The sequence below is a fragment of the Triturus cristatus genome, chromosome 7, assembly GCF_964204655.1.
Source record: "Triturus cristatus chromosome 7, aTriCri1.1, whole genome shotgun sequence".
NCBI lineage: Eukaryota > Metazoa > Chordata > Amphibia > Caudata > Salamandridae > Triturus > Triturus cristatus.
In genome coordinates this window covers 708,863,387-708,878,162 of record NC_140590.1, presented here as the reverse complement: position 1 = coordinate 708,878,162, position 14,776 = coordinate 708,863,387, and the positions used below count along the sequence as shown (strand labels likewise).

The 14,776-nt window shown below is 41.1% G+C and overlaps 1 protein-coding gene across 2 annotated transcripts in view; it reads right to left on the bottom strand.

Moving 5' to 3' along the window:
- Positions 1 to 672: 672 nt before the first annotated feature.
- Positions 673 to 14,776, bottom strand: part of LOC146810383 (uncharacterized) — a 37,197-nt gene continuing 23,093 nt past the window's right edge. For both annotated transcript variants that reach the window (XM_085617376.1, XM_085617375.1), the window contains 3 exons: positions 10,311 to 10,420; positions 8,830 to 8,959; positions 673 to 2,663 (listed from right to left, as the gene is read on the bottom strand). In XM_085617376.1, coding sequence (XP_085473502.1) covers positions 2,396 to 2,663; positions 8,830 to 8,959; positions 10,311 to 10,407 — 495 coding nt within the window. In that variant the 5' untranslated portion in view covers positions 10,408 to 10,420 and the 3' untranslated portion in view covers positions 673 to 2,395. The remainder of the gene's footprint in view (positions 2,664 to 8,829; positions 8,960 to 10,310; positions 10,421 to 14,776) is intronic.

The following is a 14,776-nucleotide window of genomic DNA, read 5'->3' as shown; positions in this document are numbered from 1 at the left end:
GGTGAAATTGGGTGATTTCTCCATATCGAAGTATGCCTCTCTTAAATGCTGTTGGGATGGAAAAGAGTTAGTTCCATGTTAGCCTGTATCTGGCTGGTGTTGATGTAGTAAGCCTTTATTTTGTACTTTCTGCTCTAATTAGCCTGTACTTTACCCTTGCAGATGTCAACAGCATGCATTTTGTAATTGAGAATGTCAGTGACGTATGATTTTCTTATATTTGTCACTAGCCTATAATCTACACTTGTTGTCATCTATCTATATTTGCACATTTTGTGCAACCAATATCATGCATTTTGTGGTTGGTGATGCTGTCAGTCTACATTTTACACTTCCTCGTGTCATCAGAATGTTCTATACACAAAGTGACCTGCCTGTATTTTTCACTTTTGCCAGTTTAGGTTTCATCAGTGTGTCTTGTAAACAAACTAATTTTAGCAGTCCCTATTAGGCGGATGTATGACGTTACAACGCATGCTGTTACAACGCATGCTGTTACAACGAAAGTTTTACAACGCGAGTGCATTGACAACGCAGGACATTACAACGCAAGTCTTTACATCGACTTGCACTAGATGGCGTGCTAACATTAAAAAAGTGTAAGATAGTAAACTACACTATTTTTAATGTTAGCACGCCATCTAGTGCAAGTCGATGTAAAGACTTGCGTTGTAATGTCCTGCGTTGTCAATGCACTCGCGTTGTAACAGTTTTGTTGTAATGGTAGTGCGTTGTAAAAGTTGCGTTGTAAAGGTTGTTCCCCCTATTAGGCAATTGCAGTTCTTTATCAGAAAATATTTTGCACTTTTTAGTATCATCATCTTGTATTTTGCCCTCACCATTTTCATCATTCTGCATTTCGTACTTGAAGTTGACATAATCTTCCATTTTGACTTGCTTTAGTCATCAGCCTGTAATATGTCGTTGTTGATAACGCTGATCTCTGTTTCGAGCTTGTTGATATCATCCACCTGTATTTTTAAAGTTATTATTGTTGGTGTTACTAGCCTGTATTTTATACTAGCTAGGTTCACTTCATCTGCTTTTGTTTTGTGCTTGTTACTGCCAGCAAACTTTGAAGCTAACTTAGAGTTTGTAGGTAGTTAACAATCCTTTGATTTCAGAAGAAAGTGCTATATCCACCAGTGGAATAACCAATTGATTCCCATGTTAAAGAAAATTCCACCAGCAGAGATGTTTTAAAGAATGGGCAAAGTGAGCAATTGCCCAGGGGCCCCACCTTCGAAAGGACCCAGGAGAAAATGAACTTTCTCTCTATCTATTTCTGTATCTCACCCTCTTTCCTCACTGCCTATCTGTACAGCTGAGTCTGTTTCTCTCTACCCAGTGCCATTTTAAGAAATGTTGGGGGCCCTGTAAAAACATATTGCAACTATGTTTATGTTAACTGTGTTTTTGAAAGTTTGTTTGGCATCATGTGGGATTATCAGAAAATAGATAATGAAATTTAAACTTGTTGTGGACTGGGGCCCCCAAAATATGCCTTACCAGGGGCCCCAAAATTCTTTACAACGACACTGTCCACCAGTTGATTCTCGTGTGGATTTAGACATTTATCCAGAAGACTTTCAGTTATCAGCAAACTTTAAAGCAAGTCCAGTATTTGCACCTCTAGATGCCAACTTGGGTAAACCTATGCAAACAGAGAAATGCTTTCTACGCTTACTAGAAAAATGCTGTGTTTCACTTTCTGTGGTACCACAACTTTAGTAGGACGATGGAATGTCTCCATCACGGAAGGGGCCTTTAAGTGCGTCACTGCTTGAAGTTCTTGGTATGAGAAAGTCCAGAAAATAGAGCAGTGACTGTACTTCCCTTCCTGATGAGCCAGAAACAGAATAGTTTTCATTTAGACTACCTACAGTGAGACACACAGCTCCGGGTCATGTGTCTTGTGATTAAGGAATCCACTTAATCCAGTGAGTAATGTTTTGCATGGCTGACCATACACTATCTTGTCCATGCAGTTCTTAAATTATGACGTTAATGTAACACATTTATAATCATCGCCTAATGTATGGAGAAGGGGCACAATGCTTATAAATACAATTATTCTTGCCCCTTTCGATCACTCAACAGTGAAAATAAATGTGACATTAGACTGGTTGTTGGTACATGTATTTGATATGTGCTATAGATTCCTAGGTTAAGCATCTGACTATGAATATACTTCATTAGGATAGATTGTAGGGCCAAAATGATAGCATCTGCCCTTTGCACAGTCACTCAGCCTTCTGTGTGGCATTTGTACCATTCCACAGCAACAGTACAGAGGGAAGAATAGAGACCCAACCCTTACGTCTCTATAGATATATAAAAGTATTCCACCTTGGTGCCAAGCTCTGCATTAAAATGGGAAACGGTGGAGTGGACCCTATGGTGATTCTGCAGCCTGACTTTCAGTGTTTTTTTTGCTCTTGCGGACAAGGACCCTTCTCTTTGTGGGGGACACAGGCTGCACCGATTCTCTTTCCACATTGGGCTGAACTGCTGTTCCAGATGGTCGTTGATGTCTCCCGGCCTTCATCTCATCCACAAAAGCTTCTACACCATCGAACTTTGTTGTCAGCTCACCCAGCCGCTCCTTTAGATGGTTAAATTCTCTAAATAGGTCATCCAGGGCTTCAGACAGAGACTTGATTCTGAAATGAGCCAAATGAAAACAAATTAGAATCGAATACTTGTACCCCAGATATGTAGGTCAACCATCCATCTGAGTATGTTTCCCTTAACAACTGCATTTGCTACTAATAGGTTTTCTGCAATAAAACTTACTGACATAATTTGAAAAATGACATGCTAGGTACAATGAGTTAAGATATGTTCTTAAGTTATTTAGGAGTGAGTTTGATGAATAATTTTAACCTTCTGTGTAATAATGCAAGCTTGAATGTGGTAATAAATATGAGGCAGTGCACGCTAATATTTACCAAGAGATGGCACTTGAAACAAGACAGTTAATGAGCATTAAAGCACAGGGATATGTTTAGGATACAAACATGCACCCATTGGCATTCTAATTCACCTCAAGAAGATCATATTTGTATAATGCAATGTTCCCTGGGGATCTTAAAACTTGCATTGATTACAAAGAATTAAATGTCACAATGGACAAGAAACAATCCCTCCTCCCTTCATCTCGGTCATCAGGCATAATTTATGGACTGCAGTTGTGTTCAAGACATTAAATTCGTGATAATTAAATACCTTTGGAAATTCAGGATAAGGAGAGCAATTGAAATTAACAATTGAACTTCATGTGGGCAATTTGTGTGCACTGCCTTTCATTCTGGTCATTATTTGACACATACGTGTTATAAATAATATAAACCTTATATTTTTCATAGTAGGTTGGCTTCCTGTGGTAGTTTATGTGGGTGACATTTTGGAGTTTTCTGATACTCTGAAAGAATATAATTCCCACAAGAAAGAAGTCTTTATAGTGACATTACGTTTATAAGTTAGAGAGACTGGGCCCGATTCACAGAACTAACTTAAGACAAAATCCTAAACTTACTACCATTTTGGTATTCACAGAAGGCACTTACTCATTTTGGTATTCCCAGAAGGCACTTACTCATTTCGGTATTCACAGAAGTTAGGACTCCTAACTTTAGGATTCCTAAATGCCTTCTGTGAATACCGAAAGTCTTAAACCTTACCTAGGGTGCTGCTCTTCAGTCGGTTCACATTACTCCCTTCCTGTTTTGACTTCACTGGCTTCCTGTGCTATATTATCTTTCCTTTCACTACCTAAATTTGTTTCTAAAAGTCTGAACTCTCTGCTGTCAGGCTTGATTATGTTTTGTAATTGTGAAACAGAATGCGCTACCAGCCCAAGATTGTGATTTCAAATGGAAGCTAATAGCTTGCATGACCGGTTGCATGGGAGATTCCATGACCGCGCCTATTATACTTAAGCGTCCTGTCCTCGCTCCTTTTCACTTCAAATACATGCATTGAAGAAGTGAGAAAACTCACTACTCTGATCTTCAGGAATCGCATCTACACTACCCAAAAATGGCATATGAGAGACATCGTCTTTCATCCATAGCTCACCCACGAAGTAGTGTGGTACAAAAGGGATTAAGTGCCTTGCCGGGTTAAAAAAGAAAGCTATATATATATATACAATTACATTGACCAATTGGATTGTACTCTCCATTCAACCTCCAGTGATTTTCACCCATGTCCTAGTATACCTCTTCCCTCTTCAGTGTTTTAGATTTCCTCAATATGTACTCTGGAAATCCTTGTGAGATTTGTTTATCTGCTCTGTGATGTTGCTTAAACACGGCCTGAAATATCATTTTCTCTTTACCATATTTTCAGTCTAACCATGTCTCTTGGATTTCTATGGCTATTTTAAAAATCAAAACTAACGTATGTATCATACGTTGTCCATTTTGTTCTATATTAAAATATTTTGGATAAACGTCAATAACTTTACTAACTGTAGCTGGACTAACATATATATATATATATATATATATATATATATATATATATATATATATATATATATATATATATATATATATATATATATATATTCACTTAAAAAACCATAGGTTTCACACACGTTATAGTTAGGAATTAGCATTTAAAAAACCTTGCAAATTCACTTAAAAAACCATAGGTTTCACACAGGTTATAGTTAGGTGGACATTTCACTCGTAAAAAACCAATGAAATTCCCCCGTTATAGTTAGTTCAGATAACTATAACTCGCGCACCCGCAATCCACTGCTCATGACGTCACACATTACATCACTCATGACATGGTCAATGGCATCACTCATGACTTCACTGATGACATCATCCTTGTGATAGAGTGGCGGTCGCGCGAGTTATAGTTATCTGAACTAACTATAACGGGGGAATTTCATTGGTTTTTTACGAGTGAAATGTCCACCTAACTATAACCTGTGGGAAACCTATGGTTTTTTTAAGTGAATTTGCAGGGTTTTTTAAATGCTAATTCCTAACTATAACGTGTGTGAAACCTATGGTTTTTTTAAGTGAATTTGTACGTTTTTTAAAATGCTAAGTTATGTATTTATTAATTTTTTTTTTTCCCAAGGTTTTTCACCGTGCGCGCACCGTGCGCACGCTTTGGGCACACGGTGCTCTGCGCGCACCGTGCACGCACCCCGCGAGTTTTTAAAAAAATAATAACATGTTTTTTTCACCTTCGGGGGTCCTTCTGTGACCCCCTGACAAAAGCTAGGGGGTCAGGACCTGTCTTCCCTGCCCCCTTTTCAAGCTTTCCACCTTTCCTTTTCAGTGCGACAGACAAAATGGCGGCTGACACTTCCTGATTTCGACCGATTCAAATGTTTACTGACATCTATCAACCAATCAGAATTTCGCTCGCGCATGGTGCGCGCGTATAGATATTTATATGCTTTTAAATGCTATTTTCTCAGGAAATACTGAACAGATTGACACCAGACCTGCAAAAGGCACTTCCCTGACCTGAGGACTACCTCTCTGCCAAATTTCAAGTAATTCTGTTCAGCCGTTCGGGCTGTACCTTCGACTAAAGGTCCTACGGAAAAATGCATGGTGAAAACGTGTTTTTGGACTCCCCTTTTTTCTCGGCCCCCCCTTGACGAATCACCCCGAGACTTTCAGGGTAGGAGCTGAGCGGAGCGCCCCATTAGTTTTGAAAATTTCGCGAGGATTCGTCAACCGGCGCCAAAGTTATTCAAAATAGAATTTTGAGATTTCCTATGGAAACACGGTCCTAACTATAATTATCTACTGGCGACCGCCAGTAGATAATATACATATATGTATAAATATATATATATATATATACACACACACATATATATATATATATATATATATATATATATATATATATATATATATATATACTGTTTAATTATACTAACAAAACATGTGTACTAAGAATCTAATGTTCCTATCTGCACCTACACTAAATGCAAAACTATGCTAAAACAAAAACATGCTAACTTTTAATATTGCAACTCTCATGTGTAAATATATTACGTAACTTTATTAAAAGAATAACTTTATTACTTGTGTAACTTTTCTGGGTACTAGTTACGATACTGAATGAATGAATGAATATTGGACTTGTAAAGCGCGAACTTAGCCCAAGGGCGTCAAGGCGCTAAAGCGGAGCAAAAGGGTGCAGACAGAAAAACATGTTTATACCGCGGGCTGTAAGAAAATCCAGGTCTTAAAGGCTTTACGGTAAAGAGAATGAGATGCCTGACTTGAGAGCTCTTCCGGGAGGGAATTCCACAATTTAGCAGCAGCAGTGGAAAAAGCTCTGCCTCCCCATTTAACCTTCTTGAATCTTGGTACTGTTAGCAGATTCTTATCTGCAGACCGGAGCTGCCTCCTAGGAACATAGTGATGGACAATAGCCTTAATCGCCTGAACTGTGGTAGGCATCGAGAGTCATGCACAAAGTCTTGAAGAGGATCCTACGGTCCATGGGCAGCCAGTGCAGCAACTTGATAGAGGCTGTGACTGAATGATATTTTGGTAAATTCATCACCAGCCTGGCAGTAGCATTCTGCACCATCTGCAGACGTCGCACTAGACATTTGTTAATGCCCAGATAAAGGGCATTAACAATAGTCCAATCTGGACGTTACCAAAGCAATAACGGCCTGCTTACCTGCGTCGAAGGAGAGGAAATGGGAGATTTTTTTTAGGATCCTAAGGATCCCAAAACAAGTGGAGACTGTCCTGCTAACCTGAAGGCTTAGTGACAGGGAATTGTCCACGATAACCCCAAGGTTTTTCCCATGGGAGACTGGGCAGGGACAAACACCAAGCGCATCCGGCCACCAATCACTGGACCAGATCTCCTGTTTACTCCCAAAGATCAAGACCTCCGTCTTTTCTCCATTTAATTTCAAAAAGTTTTCCACCATCCAGGAGGAGACTGCCTGCATACAGTTCCTAAGGTTCAGGGCCGAATCACTTATACTGTGCGAAATAGACACCATTATTTGGGTGTCGTCCGCATAGGATAGCACCCCTAACCCAAAGGATCTCACAATCTTAGCAAGAGGAGCAACATAAATATTAAAAAGAGTTGGGCTCAGGGAAGAGCCCTGAGGAACACCACACAACAGGGGTTTGGGGTCTGAGTAGAATTGACCAAGCTTCACCGTCTGTGCCCGCTCACTAAGAAGGGAAGCAAGAAGCCCCAAGGCCGAGCCCCCGATACCTATCTCTCTAAGGCGATCAATCATCCTGTGAGGAGACAGGGTATCAAAGGCTGCGCTAAGGTCAAGTAGAACAAGCAGGGTGGTGTGCCCTGCGTCCACTTGAGTCCGGATATTGTTAAATACAGCCGTCAATGCTGTTTCCGTAAATATGGTGGCTTCTAAACTCATGTTCAGAACCATCAAGTAGGTGGTACTCTTTTAAGTAAGTGCTAAGTTGAGAGCTTAGATAGGTTTTCAGGATCTTAGCTGGAACAGGGAGCAGGGAGATCGGCCGATAATTCTTTAGTTCACCAGGATCCAAAGAAGGTTTCTTCAAAAGTGGCTTCACTACAGCCGTCTTCCACTGAGTGAGATATTGCCCCTTTACGATGGCAACATTCAAGACATCGGTAAGATGGGGAATGCTGATTTCACGGCCAATTTTTAGCACCTTGAGGGGACAAGGATACAATGGGGAGCCCGATTTGACCCGTTCTAGAAGCTGATCAGTCACCTCAGGGGACATGCAAGGAAAAGTAAGAAGACTGGGAGACGCCTCAGTGAGAGAGGCCTCATTAGAAATGAGAGTGGGTCGAACAGACGACCCCGTGATGGAGTTGGATGCTTCAAGCAGGGAATAAATGTCTGAGATCTTTGTATGAAAAAATTCTGATATATTATCGCAGTGCTCCTGGGAAAATTCTGAGGGGTCAGTGACATGAGGAGAGGTAAGAGAGTTTATTACCTTGAAAAGATCCCTAGAGGATTTCATAGAATCAGTAATCTTGGAAAAGTATAATCTCTTCTCCTCCATGATAGCTATTTTATACTCTTTTAGACCCTGTTTGTGCAATTCCCTACTCGACGGTTCTAGGTCTATGCGCCAGAGCCTTGCCTCAACTTTCTGAGTCTCTTGAACTGTAGAACATATGCTATATGTATTACTTTTAAACTGTGTTGAGTTATTTATGTTTACTACTAGAGAACCTGAGAGACAGTGTGAGGTCGCCATTAAATGCTAATAACCTATTATACTCAGCCGCGGTCCGTGGAGGGAGTTCCGTGGGGCGGAAAGGTGGGGCGGGGGGAGGGGCAGGGTGGGGGGTACTAAACACCGGAATATGGATAATTAGAGGTAAGTAAACAATTAAATAAATAAAACGAATTTCGTAGCGCGCGCTGCATAACAAAATGCGATGCAGCGCGCGCTACGAAATTCATTTTATTTATTTAATTGTTTACTTACCTCCAATTATCCATATTCCGGTGTTTAGTACCCCCCACCCTGCCTCGCCCCGCCTTTCCGCCCCACGGAACTCCCTCCACGGACCGCGGCTGATTATACTTCTGTCTGATTGTGTGGTGCCAATTTACTACACTTTGGTAAGTACCTGTCAGTGTGGCCATATTGAGTAAGTAGCCTTATTTACACATTAACTACACTAAGAGTCTGTTTTAATGATGTCAGGTGTGGTCTTTGTTTGTGGTAGATGTGCAGAATTCCGGATCAGAGGTAGAATGGGATGTATGAAATCAGCAGGTGTCACAGCAGGAGGGTGTGTCTAAAAGGACTGGGACAAAGTCAAATCACAGTGTCCAAAATATCTCACCTTCCATAGTCTGGGAGCACCATATGATGATCATATAAGAGCAGGTTTTTGAACTGGGTCATGATTGCGAATTTCCAGTTGTCCAGCACCATGGTCAGGTTGGCGCATCCCTTTAAGTTTACTTTCTCCGCTTTAAAAAATAAAGAGAAGCATATTAGTTATTGTGCGTTTAGGTTGGTACAATGCAAGAGTCGTGTGAACAAGAGGAACACTACAGTCTTTCCAATTCAAGAATTTGTTTGACGTGCATGAACCCATTGGATGTAGAACATAGATGTAGTCAAAATGTGAAGGACGTTACTCGTATAAGGCACAGCATATAGAGAGAGGCAGGTTCTAGGAAAATCCGGGCATTTTATGACAGGAGCCACTAATATGCCATTAGGACAAGGCAATGCCACACCCACCATACTACACCCAGCCAATGGAGACTACTAATTGCAGTAAACTTTAATAAAGTATGGACCAAAGCAAAACATTGTAACCGAAAAAATATTTTTTCTAGGTGCATAGCTTTACTAAAGTCAACGAGATTGACCAAGAATGAGACAGGGCTCCAAGATGGGTGATTTAAAGCCAGTGATACATACGTAGGTTTCTGAAAGCCGCTCCAGGCTCACCCTGTCACCATGTGGTTTTCCTACGTCCTGCTGGCAGGATCAGTACCAAGACATTTTGTTGGTCAGCCAAAATAGAATTTTACATGCTGGAGAATTTCCAAACGCTGAAAGGGGCTATTTTCAGATCTTTTGTTAGTAATTTGCCATCACCAATAGGTAGTTCCCTTCTGGAGGCTAATAGCAGGGCATTTAGATAAGGCCTATTTTCTCATGCACCCACCATGAGCTCCAGTAAATGTTCCCATCTGCAAGGAACAGAGGACTGTGGATGCCCCAGCAGAGGACACCGCTGTTGTTAGCTGCAAACCTGAACGTCTCTATCAGCACGAAGGGCAGGACGTGCATGGAACATCATGGCGTCTCCAGTTTAACAGAATAACCTCTCTGCAGTGACATTTAGCTTGCATTGGTTAACTACACTAATGCCGTTTCATGTTTTTCAGGTGAGGACTGCAGAACATAGAAAATAGCAGGATACATGGGAGTACCAATGTCAAATATATCTGTGATATTTCACATGGCTTCATCTGCACATCACTTTTAATTTTCTTTCTGTCCTTCTAGTCTCCGAGGATTTGACCTAAGAAATAGCTGCCACTCTTTAGAACAGGGTTCCAATCCAAATCACACCTTTAGAACATATCAGGGTTCCAGGAGGGGAATCTGAATGTTATCTGTTGGGTAGGGGGTGCCCTGTCTGCCAACCCATGAGTATTCTACTCCATCTTTCTAACTTTACATGTGTTGACGGATTCCTGGTCTTGAACAAGTTAATACAACACAGCAGTCATTCCACATAATCTCACTCTTGAACCATGCGAGGCTACTAAGAGGTTCTAGGAGCGCCCATGCCCGTCCTACCGTCCGATCTGTAGTCCCACTCGGAGGGCTGGCGCGTCTGTTTCACGGCCTGGCTCAGGGCCGCCCCAAGCAGCAGCAGGAACACAGTCCTCGCCATTCGAAGCCTGTACCTGCAAAAAGTGTACGTTTTACAAAAAGTTAGCTCATGTGAGAACTCTAATCCTCCATCTGGAGCGCATCTGGAAGACATCTGGAACAAGTACAGAACAGGTTCACATTCTCCTCCATGACGCAAACACATTCATGCTTCACGGATTACCCGCTTCAACCTTTGGGTTGAGTTTAAAAAGTTTTGCTTGAGAAATATAAGAGATCTGTTGAGAGAATCCAGACTGCTCACAAGGAACCTATTCTTTTTTCTTAAAGAGATATTTATTCTGATTACTAGTAGGTCTCACTGAGATTGCTATTTCTACAATGTTTATATTGTCGACTGCATCACAGCCAGTGAGTTGAAAGGTCACACTGTACACCAGTGCCTGCTGGGAAGAGTGGTGTATCCTGAAAGTAGTCCCTTGGCTGCATCTTTCACCCTTGTGTATTTTGGGTCGCATGACCCCTCATAAAGAAACAGCCTGTGTCTGCATGTTGTACATATATGGATGTGATATATGGAGTACAAACATAGCTGTAAAGCAACTCAGTGCTGTACAAGGAGACAGCTATGAGTTAGGGTACATCAGAGAGAAGGTGAGGGTAAGTGGAATAGAGGGGAACTGTGCTAGTGTTTTTAGGTGCATAGTGCCATAAATGGCAGGCGATATTGTCATCCAGGTACACCGGGCTTTTTAAATCGACGTCATATCGATGAAAGACTGCAGTGGCCTATATGGTAATGCAGCTGTTGGCCTACAACTGGTCACAGGTCTCTTAACAATCAAGCACTGAACTATCCTTGCAACTCGCCCACCTGGTACTTGGGAACTATGCCACAGCCAAATGTTCTTCATTCGCCACTACCAGGTGTAGAGTAACAATCCAATGTACAAAGTAATGGTCCTCAATGGAAGTGGGCATTGCTGGCCATGTTCTTCATCCTATTTCAGATATGTTGGGATGAGTGAGGTTAGGCTTCTGTAAAGCACAGACATGTTTGGCCAAGAGAAGGAGTCCAGAACGACATTTGCTAGAAAGGCGAGGGCTGAAAGGCCAAAGAATCCGCGTCTTCTCACCATTCAAGCTCAGACGAGTGAAATACATCCACGTTTCCACTTTGGTGAAGAAGTTGTGCAAGATAGAGACGCAGCCGGTGGCATCGCCTGAGATGTTAGTATATATTGACCACCGTCCACAGACATAAAAGACCAAAGTCGAAGGATAGGATGAGGTGAGCAAGTCAGATCATATATTAATTGTAAAGCACGGGCGAGGGAGCCCTGAGAGACTCCACAGGTTACAGATCTGACAGAAGAGGTGCATGAGAGGAGAGAGAGAGAGAAATGTATACCCCTTTACACCATATAAACTCAACAATTCAATTAATAAATATTAATATATTATCTTCATAGTAGATCCTCTAGCTACCTCTTTCTTGAAAAAGCTAACAGAGGCCTTTAAATTACTAGATTCTTTCCAGTACCAACGAAGAACTGGTAGTATAATGTTTCTTCTTGCCCCTTACCCAGTGGTGCATATTCTGGGAGCCATGTTCTTGTGTAGTGAATGCGTGGAATCCTTTGTCTAAAGTCCTAAAAAATGACCTACTTTTTCACTGTTAGGGAGGCCACCTTTTCCCCACTTTAGATGGCAAATCAATGGATTTTCTATTGCACTTTATTAAGTTCCATGTACTTTTGATTTAAGGACTATTATACAAACTGATTGATGGTTCAGCTTATATATTTCTGCTTTTATATTCCTTAAGTAAACTCTTAAACTTTAGCATGTGTCTGTCATTCTTATTAAGAAGGTTACAGCCTTATTCTGATATGCAAGATCTAACATAAGAGAGACGGGTCTAGTTGGGGAGCACCAAAGTCCATGGAGGGACGACACCACTCCTGGTTCGAGTTGTTCGCATGCATTGGGGAAGTAAAGGTGTGGGGCGGTGGGTAGAGTTGCATGCTGACACCTGTCATGGCAGGGTTGTAGCTCTCATTGGTACAGCACGTTCTTTCAGTAGCATCGGAGACTAGGCATATTAGAGTCCTACTGTTCCCCCATTATGGCAGACTTTTCCTACCCAGCCATGGATGTTTCATTGCTCCCCTTGCTATGCCACTGCAGCACCAAGTCAGTTCTCATAGCAGCCGCAAGTTATATTCATACGCTTTTCGACGGAGTCATGTCTGATTCTCATTTATCCTTCAAGGCCGACTTTAACAAGCTGTTGTTGGTTTGTTTTCGTTTGAATAAAAATTCTAATGAACATTTTGCCCTTTCTCGTTGTTTCTCTTGCAGGAAAGGCTTGGTCCGGCCACAGTAATCTTCCACAAGGACTATTGTAAATCTCTGCTGCTAGACCTAATCTCATGTCTGCTTTTAAAAGTACGGATAATATAGAATGCTACTGCCCTGCCAACTCTGAGTATAAAAAATGGGTTCATATCAATAAGCATCTTAGATCCATACACTGGTCCGGATTCAGACGCATTGTTTGTTTAAAGCACTCGTGTTTATGGCATTGATCCATTCTCATTCAGCTATCTTAAGAGACTCGTTGCCATCTCTTCAGCCAGCACCAAACTGCGCTCTTCAGCAGCTCATTTCCTTACTGTGCCCTGATTTCGTCATTCAAGACCTGGGGGTAGGGCCTTTCTGGTGGTCATTGCCAAGGAATGCAACAGCCTCCATCTATATTTAAGGATTACAATTGAAATCAACACATTTTGTAAACTATTAAAACATCTTATTTCTTCATCGTAGAATTCCTTCATTGATTCCTTCACTTTAGCACTAGGGCATCTGGTTTCTCAGTAATAGAGTGCTATAGAACCTTTTAAATAAAATTCAGCCAGACACCATATCTCCATATGGTGTGAAGAATACATTAATATGAAAAAAATATATCACACCTTCAAGGTCTATAAAAATAACAATTTGGAAGGATACAGAGATCACATTGAGATACAAAGTTTCAATGAGGCATATATTTTGGCGCGAAAATAACAAGGTGCCAAGATGACCACTGCTGTTCACACTCAATTTTACTATATTGAATATTTAGTTAGGCCATTAGGTTCATGTAGTCTGCATGCACACTTTCAATATTTCTTGACCAACGTTTTCTGAGGTTTTTAATGGTCATATATTTGGATGGTATTCTGATACGTTACTTTTATAAAAGATGCAACTCATGTTATTGAATTTTACACGGATTATGTAGCAATGCATTATACTTCAAATTAACTAGATGGGAATTGTAATTGTGTAAGAATTGTATCTGTGATAGATTTTATGGACTTAACTACCAAATTTTTCCAAAAAGGCAAAATAATATTAAAATAAAAATGTTCAAAGAAGTATAAGAAACGTATTTAATATTTAGAATAGAGCTTTTTCATGGGGTAATGGCCTTCTCCTCACACACACATTAAAAAACCCAGAATTTAAATATTAGGAAAATGTAATAAGTAAAGTCCTTTTTTTATAAATACTCTGTAATTAATTGGCCTATTAACATATTTTTATAATGCGTTTGATAGTTTTATATTCAAAAGGTTTACTCTTATGGTACGAAAAACAACATTGTGGGATTGATAGTAAGAACCCATTTTCAAATGTTGACATTTTGGTGTGGGAAATGTTATGGGGAAATAAAGGACATTTTATTTACATTTGTTCTTGTGGTTAAGATATGGGGAGATTGTTTTGAGTATTAGGTCAGGGGAGATTTTGTCTAAAAAGTAGGCCTGGGCAGAGTTCACGGAGTCGCGCTACATAGAGCTCCGCGAAGTGCGGATAAAACTCTGCCTCACTATGCGGAGTTCACTGAGCGGCAGAGTCTGGTACGTCGCGCTGGTTTTTAGTGCCAGGACTTTCTCCAGCACTGTAAAATCAGCGTGAACTGCATCACAAGGAGTGCTCGAGGGCGCTGTTCTTTCTGCTGCTCGAGTTGATTTTCTACTCGAGCAGCAGCTTCCTCAAAGCAAGCAGCAGGTTTCTCAACATGAGCAGTAGCAAAATGCCGCAACCGCCTGCATTCAGAAATCTTATTGGGAGGTGGCCTAGTGCACAATTTCTCTCCCTCGCACTTGCCAACTTCACAAAAAAAACTCTGCTCTGTGTCACTTCGTGGAGTTTTTCGTACTCCACGCAGAGCGCAGAGTGGGCAAAACCCGCCGGCTTTTACAGCTGGGCATCCTCATTTGGAAGAGACTTTGCATCCAACAGTCATTTACATTTGTCATAGGAATTTAGGAGGAGATTTACAAAAAAGTTGCGCAATGCAGCGCAGCCCCCCGCGAGGCTGCGCTGCTTTGCGCGACAGGGAGGGAGCAGAGGAGCACCATATCTTCAAAGACATG